Source organism: Babylonia areolata, chromosome 20, assembly GCF_041734735.1.
Source record: "Babylonia areolata isolate BAREFJ2019XMU chromosome 20, ASM4173473v1, whole genome shotgun sequence".
Lineage (NCBI taxonomy): Eukaryota > Metazoa > Mollusca > Gastropoda > Neogastropoda > Buccinidae > Babylonia > Babylonia areolata.
The window spans coordinates 53,170,619-53,180,618 of record NC_134895.1 but is presented as its reverse complement, the minus strand read 5'-3'; the positions used below and the strand labels follow the sequence as shown (position 1 = coordinate 53,180,618).

General features: G+C 44.1%; 1 protein-coding gene across 1 annotated transcript in view; it reads left to right on the top strand.

Annotated features, from left to right (window-relative positions):
- The window catches only part of LOC143294653 (phospholipid phosphatase-related protein type 5-like), a 15,290-nt gene that overhangs the window by 3,335 nt on the left and 1,955 nt on the right, over positions 1-10,000 (top strand). The window contains 4 exon segments of the mRNA XM_076606032.1: positions 3,464-3,587; positions 5,415-5,598; positions 7,698-7,755; positions 9,006-9,182. Coding sequence (XP_076462147.1) covers positions 3,464-3,587; positions 5,415-5,598; positions 7,698-7,755; positions 9,006-9,182 — 543 coding nt within the window.

Below are 10,000 nucleotides of genomic sequence, written 5' to 3'. Positions count from 1 at the left end.
TAGGGCTTGGGTGGTGTGGCTGAATGACACGAAGAAAAGGGAAGTATTAAACGTTGGAATAAGTAGTTTAACTTTTCTTAAGACGAAGACACATAATTCAAACAATTCTCGAACAATCCAGCCTCCACCACGCCCTGAACAACTTGCATGACCTAAAGGGCGTCAGCCAGCCAGGAGGTTCAACTCCATTCTACCTCACACCATTGCGGCTGGTGAGACAGATCCACCATGGCATAGGCTTAACACTGAACACTGAATGATATCGATGACTTAGGCCAACAGCCCCTATCATACCAGATGCAAACAACACATATTTCTGATAAAATACGACAACAAGATATATGGATGGCGAATACTAATATTAACTCTGCACTTGTCTCGTGTCCAGCCCTGGTCTTCCTTGGTTTCCCACCTCCAGCCCTCAGCATACACATCTTCACATTTACTGCAAGTCAGTGAATAAGAGGCACAGGCAGGGAAGGTTCAAACTGAGGTGTAAGGACACCCTGAGGAGTTAATCTTGATGGAGCGGCATTCAGCCACGCCAACTTGGAGCCTCTGTAGCATGCAGACCGGCATAGAGGTCTCTCACTTCTAGGGACGACGGCTGACAGTACGTATCAGTACCAGTATCAGTATCAGTATCAGTACCAGTATCAGTATCAGTAGCTCAAGGAGGCGTCACTGCGTTCGGACAAATCCATATACGCTACACCACATCTGTCAAGCAAGCAGATGCCTGACCAGCAGCGTAACCCAACGCGCTTAGTCAGACCATGAGAGAAAAAAGAAAAAGAAAAAGAAATAAATAATTAAACAAATAAAGAAGTGAATGAATATGAAAATATGCATATATACAATTGTATATAATAATAATAATAATGATAAAAACAAAATGGAATAAATGAAATAAGATAGAATAAGATAAAATAAAAATAGATGAATGAATAAATAAATAGATAATTTTTAAAAAATAATAAAAAGACTATGATAATAGAATTAATATGCGAATAAATGTTAAACATAACACACACACACACACACACACACACACACACACACACACACACACACACACACGCGCGCGCGCGCGCATAACAGACATGCAACAAAAAAGCAGTTTCACAGATATGAAAGCACACTTTGAAGAGGATCGGTGACAACGTCTCGTTGCTGCAGGAAACAGACGGCACACAGACAATTAACAGACAACATCTGTCACACCTGCAGGCGCCTGTGTCCTCCTAGTACTGGACAGAGGAGCCACTCGCGCTCTCATCGTTGAGAACCCAGACTGTTCATCATCTTCGGACTACGATGGACCAGCAAGAGGAAGAAAAAGACAGAGAAAACATTTGGCCAGAGACTTCCGCGGGGAAGTAGATCTATCGTTGTAATCCCTTGGGTTGACGGCTGCAATAGCCGTGTGATTAAAGCGTTGGACTTTCAATCTGAGGGTCCTGGGTTCGAATCTCGGTAACAGCGCCTGGTGGGTAAAGGGTGGAGATTTTTTACCGATCTCCCAGGTCAACATATGTGCAGACCTGTTTGTGCCTGAACCCCCTTCGTGTGTATACGGCAAGCAGAAGATCAAAATACGTACGTTAAAGATCCTGTAATCCATGTCCGCGTTTGGTGGGTTATGGAAACAAGAACATACCCAGCATGCACACCCCGGAAAACGGAGTATGGCTGCCCAGATGGCGGGTGGGAGTTGCAGCCCACGAACGAGGAAGAAGAAGATCCCTTAGTTTCGTAGCATTTTTGCAGTGTGTTCACAATCCCCATGACCTGTTCCCTGTTAAACATTTCCAGTCCCCCCCCCCATACCCCCCCATACCCCCCCCCCCCCCTCACCCCCTGTGTACCTGTGTCCTGCACGACCTCAGCCTGCTCGCTTAGTTCCCATGACCCGCGCTGATCGACGTTAAACAGGAAATGTTTTTACTTTTGTTTTCAACTATTGAATTCCTAAATTGTCCTCCGTTTCATATTAGATTTGCTCACTTGTGCAATCACAAAAAAAAGCATCAGCAACAATAGGTGTCGTTGTTATCCACATTGCCCAATGGTTGTCCAATATTTTACGACTCCAAATGCTCGCTTAGTTCCCGTGACCCCAAATCCTCCTCTCATTTTCTTGACACCGAAGCAACGATTGCTGTCTTTTAGAGGAGCATGTGTTTAACATTTTTGTGATTGACTGTGATATAATTATGTATGTGATAGTGTGTCCATGTGTGAGGACATATCTTTCAGGGGCTTTGAAATAAGATAATTGTTGTTGTGAAATAACAGCAGTTATTTATATTTTCTGTGGTTGATGAATTTTGTTTCCCAGATGTTAGATATATGTTTTGACATTTCGAATCGTTCAATCGTGTAGGCTATAATGCAGTCAACACAAGCTGAAGAAGGTGTCTGTTTCAGTCAGTGTATCGGCTGTGGCAGTTTCTGTCAATGTCTTGTCTGTGTGATGGCCAAGAGGTGACGCGTCCGCCTAGGAAGCGAGATAATCTGAGCGCGCTGGTTCGAATCACGGCTCAGCCGCCGATATTTTCTCCCCCTCCACTAGACCTTGAGTGGTGGTCTGGACGCTAGTCATTCGGATGAGACGATAAACCGAGGTCCCGTGTGCAGCATGCACTTAGTGCACGTATTACCCTCGTTAATAAAGATTTTGTCTTGTCTTTGTCTTGTCTTTAAAAGAACCCACGGCAACAAAAATAGTTGTTCCTGGCAAAAATTCTGTCGAAAAATCCACTTCCATAGGAAAAATAAATAAAACTGCACGCAGGAAAAAAATATTTAAAAAATGGGTGGCGCTGTAGTGTAGCGACGCGCTCTCCCTGGGGAGAGCAGCCCGAATTTCACACAGAGAAATCTGTTGTGATAAAAAGAAATACAAAATATACAAAATCCATCTGAATGCCGATGGAATGCTATAATCAAAACCACTATTTTCCCCCAGTGGTATTCAGCTTTAGTGGAGTATTATATGGCTTGCATGCAATAACATATTTCTTGTTCGTTGGTATTTGTTTCCCGACGTTGTGATAAAGCAATGTGTATCATGTGTGTGTGTGTGTGTGTGTGTGTGTGTGTGTGTGTGTGTGTGTGTGTGTGTTGTTTAGTTTAGCATCTTTTCACTATCAGTGATATTAGACGATTAAAAAAAAAGGGGGGGGGCGATGAGGGAGTGCGGGCGGGTGGGAGCAGGGGGGTGGAGGGGGCAGGGAAGAGGAAAACAGAAAAGGGTAGAAAACTAGAAAACTAACAGTAACGATTCAATAATAATTTGTGTGCATGCGTGCGTGCGTGTATGTGTGCGCGCGTGCGTTCATGCGTGCGTGTGTGTGTGTGTGTGCTCGTGCGTGCGCGTGTGTGTGTATATGCGCGCGTGCGTTCATGTGTGCGTGCATGTGTGTGTGTGTGTGTGTGTGTGTGTGTGTGTGTGCACCAGCAGATAGTGATGGGCGAGGCGACACTGCACACGTTGTCTTCAAACAGACAGCACAGGATTCTCCGTGTCGCCGACACCTTCTGTGCTGTACCACACGTCTGTAGACGTCTTCTGCGGTTCCTGGGTTTGTGAGGGAGACACACACACACACACACACACACACACACACACACACACACACACACACACACACACAGAGGAAAATTCTTTTGAATGTGTTTTTGACAATTTCAAGATGTTATCTGCTATTGCAGAAGGTTTGCTGCATAGTCCAATTGGACATTTGTTCTAATTGTTACAGTTGTTTGATGTTAGCGTTTCCTTCTATATTGTGCCTATGTCTCCCCTTTTAATGTCTTATTTTTTCCAATGCTCAGTATCTTTCCCCACCCCCCACACACATATACGCACACATACATACACACACATCATTCATCACCCTCTGCCCAATACCGTTCCCACCTCCACGCTCCGCCCTCCACCCCCCCCCCCTTTTTTGTGTGTGTGTGTCTAATATCACTTAAAGTGGAAGACGTTAAACTGAAGACTATTACTACACAGGAGAGGGGAGGTACAGGAGGTGCTGGGGTGGGGGTGGGGGTGGGGGGCTAAAGAGGAGGATTCTGAGGGGAAGGTGGAGGTGAGACAGTGGTGGGGCAGGAAAGTACGTGTGTCCATGTGTATGTATGTATGTATGTTTGTATGTATAAGCGCGTGTGTACGGAGAATGGACAGAAAGATCAGGCGAACACGCAGAGAGACGGTTAAATTGATGGAAAACACACACGCACGCGCGCACACACACACACACACACACACACACACACACACACGAAATATGACGTTATCATATTACCCATTGTGGTAAGGTTGTTTGTTTGATTTTCAGTATGATGGTAAATTATTCCAGTCAGCACCCTCACTGTATATGAGAACTGATTTAGAGAGAGGAGAGATAGAGAGAGAGTACAATGATTTTGCTGAATGATCAAAAACCTCCAATTTAGAACATAACACTTTTACTACATATTCCTTTTTTTTCATGCAAGACGAGCGTTTTAACCTTTTATAATGATTTTATGTAAGCATTTCTTATTCTAATTTTTTTTTAAATTTTCATGTAATTTTGCAAAGTGTGTGTGTGTGTGTGTGTGTGTGTGTGTGTGTGTGTGTGTGTGTGTGTGTGTGTTCAAATAAATCTGGTGTACTTGTAGTATATCCTTTCAAATGTTTTTATTGTCTGTTGCGAGTCATGAGTTGATGTTTATGCATGTTTGTTCAGTACGATGATTTAACTATCATGGGTGCAGTACGATATATTTATGATTTATAACGCTTAATTTGTGGCAGGGTTTCTTATTCATGAATCTTTATTTTCAAGGTACCAGTTACTTTGGAAACTATCTCTTTTACCGCATATTGCATTTGTTTGAATACTGAACGTGCCATATAAAAATTTTAAAAGATTTTATAGAAGCATTTCTTGTTCAGAGACTGTGTTTCTTAATATCCATGTTATTTCACAAATTGTGTGTGTGTGTGTGTGTGTGTGTGTGTGTGTGTGTGTGTGTGTGTGTAGGGTAAGAGGACTTGGGGGGGGTGGGGGGTGGGAAATGTACTTGCTTGCTTGTGTGTATTTAGCTTCGTGCTTTTTTTTTTTTTATTTTTATTTTTTTAAATCTTTTGTCCAACATTTGTCATGTTGCGAGTGTGTTGAACTTGTGTGTTGGCTGAGATATACTGAAGGGTGAGTGATGAGCATGTGGATGCACAATCAGAGTCACGAATGGATGAATAAAGATGTATTGTTTTGTATTGTATTGTTTTGTATTGTATTGTATTGTAACCTCACGCGCTGAGCCATAACAGAGCAGTCTCGATGAACGCTGATATTCGTTGCAGTTGGCATCACTTGCACGCTTCATGTTTTTCCCACCTGAACATGTTGCAGGTGTGTACCTGTTCGGCGCTATCTCGCTGATGGTATTCTCGGATGTAACAAGAAATATGATTGGACGGCTGCGGCCCGATTTTCTCGAGACGTGTGGTGTCAATTTGACCTTGTGCTCGGAATCAACGACCTTGGATGATAACGCCTGTCTCAACACGGACAAGATGCAGATGAGACACGCAAGGTATACATGTATTTTGCATTTGTATTTCTTTTTATCACAACAGATTTCTCTGTGTGAAACTCGGGCTGCTGTCCCCAGGGAGAGCGCGTCGCCACACTACAGCGCCACTGTGTAGTTTTATTTCTTTTTCCTATCGAAGTGGATTTTTCTACAGAATTTTGCCAGGAACAACCCTTTTGTTGCCGTGGGTTCTTTTACGTGCGCTAAGTGCATGCTGCACTCGGTTTATCGTCTCATCCGAATGACTAGCGTCCAGACCACCACTCAAGGTCTAGCGGAAGGGAAGAAAATATTGGCGGCTGAGCCGTGATTCGAACCAACGCGCTCAGATTCTCTCGCTTCCTAGGCGGACGCGTTACCTGTAGGCCATCACTCCACTTAAAAAGAATATACAATAACATCATCATCATCATCATTGTTATTATTATTATTGTATTTGTATTTCTTTTTATCACAACAGATTTCTCTGTGTATGTGTGCAGCAAAGTAGATCGTCCGTTTGGTAACAACTCGTTCAGTATACAAAAATAAAGTTAACGTCTTCCTGGCAAAATGTGCCTGTTCTGCCATTAAACTAAAACTTGTTATTGTTTGCAGGCTTTGATTTCGTCATGGCCATCGATGATGTGATTCACACTTGCTGCGATTGATTGTTACACCGCACACGTCACATTATCAACTGATTCCCGTGCTCTGCAGAACGCTGTAAAAAAACTGTCCTGTATTTGTATTTTGTATTTGTATTTCTTTTTATCACAGCAGATTTCTCTGTGTGAAATTCGGGCTGCTCTCCCCAGGGAGAGCGCGTCGCTATAATACAGCGCCACCCATTTTTTTGTATTTTTTCCTGCGTGCAGTTTCATTTGTTTTCCCTATCGAAGTGCATTTTTCTACAGAATTTTGCCAGGAACAACCCTTTTGTTGCCGTGGGTTCTTTTACGTGCGCTAAGTGCATGCTGCACACGGGACCTCGGTTTATCGTCTCATCCGAATGACTAGCGTCCAGACCACCACTCAAGGTCTAGTGGAGTGGGAGAAAATATCGGCGGCCGAGCCGTGATTCGAACCAGCGCGCTCAGATTTTCTCGCTTCCTAGACGGACGCGTTACCTCTAGGCCATCACTCACCTATACGCATACTTCATCTTCGTTCCAGGGCTGCCATTCCCACGTTCACTCGTATGTACACGAGTGGGGTTTTACGTGTATCACCGTCTTTAGCCCCGCCATGTAGGCAGCCATACTCCGTTTTATCGGAGGTGCGCATGCTGGGTATGTTCTTGTTTCCTTTAGCCACCGAACATTGACATGGATTACAGGAATCTTTAACGTGCGTATTTGATCTTCTGCTTGCGTATACACACGAAGGGGGTTCAGGCACAGGCGGGTCTACACATAATATGTTGACCTGGGAGATCGGAAAAATCTCCATCCTTTACCTACCAGGCGCCGTTACCGAGATTCGAACCCGGGACCCTCTGATTGAAAGTCCAACGCTTTAACCACTCGGCTATTGCACCCGTCATATACAACGAAGCTCAGTCCCTGTTTTCTATTGATGCATTGCGTTTTCTTCCCTTCACCACGTGCCTCCTGTCCATTTTCTATTAACAGTCTGTATTGCGCTTACTTGTCTCACATTTCTACCAGCAGATATATCCGTCACATGTCATAGCGTTTGCGTATCATTATGTACACAGGTATACTATAGGAGTTTCTCGTCATTAGACACAAACACACACAGGGACATAGACACAGACACACACACACACAATATGTATACATATGAATAAATACATTTTAACATCTTTTTAATGTTTTTTGTTTGTCAAACTCATTGAAATAAAAATCAGTTCGTTCAAAAAACAAGAAGCTGTGGTTAGCGAATTTATTTCTCCCTTTTTTCAGCCATGACGATTTTTTTTCGCAAGCTTTAAATACATGCAAGATTGCCATTGTCTGCAGTGTGTGTGTGTGTGTGTGCGTGCGTGCGCGCGCGCGTGTGTGTGTGGTATGTATTCCTGTTGTATGTAAAATGCCAGAAACGACTGTTTCGAAAGGACTGTTAACATTCATGACTAGGACTTTTTCTTTTTGCAGGACGTCTTTCCCAAGTGTCCAGTCTGCTTTGAGCACTTTTGCAGCTGTTTTTATTTCTGTAAGTGTGTGTGTGTGTGTGTGTGTGTGTGTGTGTGTGTGTGTGTGTGTGTGTGCCTGCATGTCTGTGTGTGTGAGATCGTGCGCCAGTGTATGTGTGTGCGTCTGTGTCGCGTGCGTGTTTGTGCGTTGGGGATGGTGTGCGGAGTGTGTGTGTGGTAATATTTCATTTGATTTTAGTATCCAAATCAAAGATACAGTGTCTAAAATCTCCCCCGCCCCCCTCCTCCCTCCTCTCTTTTCCCACTTCTCTGTCTGTTCCCCTCATATCTGTTCTCTCTGATCAACTGTCTCTCCTTTCTATCAACCCTTTATCTCCTAACCTCCCTCACCCCCGCCATATATACATATATATATATATGGAGTGATGGCCTAGAGGAAACGCGTCCGCCGAGGAAGCGAGAGAATCTGAGCGCGCTGGTTCGAATCACGGCTCAGCCGCTGATATTTTCTTCCACTCCACTAGACCTTGAGTGGTGGTCTGGACGCTAGTCATTCGGATGAGACGATAAACCGAGGTCCCGTGTGCAGCATGCATTTAGCGCACTTAAAAGAACCCAACAAAAGGGTTGTTCCTGGCAAAATTCTGTAGAAAAATCCACTTCGACAGGAAAAAACCCAATAAAACTGCACGCAGGAAAAAATACTCCCCAAAATGGGTGGCGCTGAAGTGTAGCGACGCGCTCTCTCCCTGGGGAGAGCAGCCTGAATTTCACACAGAGACATCTGTTATGATAAAAAGAAATACAGATACATATACTTGTTCTTACCCCTTCCTCCCCCCCCCCTCTCATATCATTATCATCAACTCTGATCTTTCCTGGAGAAGCGCACAATGGAAATGTTTCTTCTTTCTTTCTTTCTTCTCCTCCTTCTTCTTCTTCTCCTCCTCCTCCTTCTTCTTCTTCTTCTTCTTCTTCTTCTTTTCATTGTTGTTGTTGTTGTTGTTATTATTATCGATATTACAATCATTATAGTTACCACCAACATCATCATCATCATTGTCAGTATCGTCACCATGGTCATCATTTGCTGTCATCAGGTGTATTTTTATTTATATCTCAGCTTAGATTTGTTCAAAACTCATGTATGATCACGTTTAAACTTCTAGTTATGATGACATCCGTCACATATTCAGTACGTACATGTACCAGGACAGGACTTTGTGTAAGATTTTCTTGTTGTCCTGTTCATCTATATACTGTGTTGTACTGTGATACGTTCCAAATAAAGAACTGTTTGAGCCATCAGGTGTACATCCACGGGGCATGGCGCTGCCACGCGGTGCGGATCACCAGGGTCTTCCTGACCCTGGGCGTCCTCCTGCTGGCCGTGCTGGGGGGGCTCAGCGAGTACTGCACGTGTGTCAGCCACTGGACAGACGTGGCCGCTGGCTGGGGGGCTGGGCTGACCATGTCCCTCTACCTGGTTAGTTGGTTGTTTGTGGTCAGTCCTCTTGACACGGCTGTCTCGGTACTGTGATATACTGTCCTCTGATCTACCTGGTCAGTTGTTTGTGGTCAGTCTGTAACACAGCTGTCTCGGTACTGTAATAATTATACTGTACTCTGCCTGGTCAGTTGTTTGTGGTCAGTCTTTAACACAGTTGTCTCAGTACTTTGAAGTCCCATGTGGTCTAGTGGTTAGGATTCCTGGCTTTCACCCAGGCGGCACGGATTCGATTCCCGGCATGGGAACTTAAATTTTAAGCGCGTTGGGTTACGCTGCTGGTCAGGCATCTGCTTGGCAGATGTGGTGTAGCGTATATGGATTTGTCCGAACGCAGTGACGCCTCCTTGAGCTACTGAAACTGAAACTGAAACTGTGATAATTATACTGTACTCTGCCTGGTCAGTTGTTTGTGGTCAGTCTTTAACACAGCTGTCTCAGTACTGTGATATACTGTACTCTACTGGTCAGTTGTTTGTGGTCAGTCTTTAACACAGCTGTCTCAGTACTGTGATATACTGTACTCTGCCTGGTCAGTTGTTTGTGGTCAGTCTGTAACACAGCTGTCTCAGTACTGTGATAATTATACTGTACTCTGCCTGGTCAGTTGTTTGTGGTCAGTCTTTAACACAGCTGTCTCAGTACTGTGATATACTGTACTCTAGCTGGTCAGTTGTTTGTGGTCAGTCTTTAACACAGCTGTCTCAGTACTGTGATATACTGTACTCTACCTGGTCAGTTGTTTGTGGTCAGTCTTTAACACAGCTGTCTCAGTACTGTGATATACTGTACTCTAC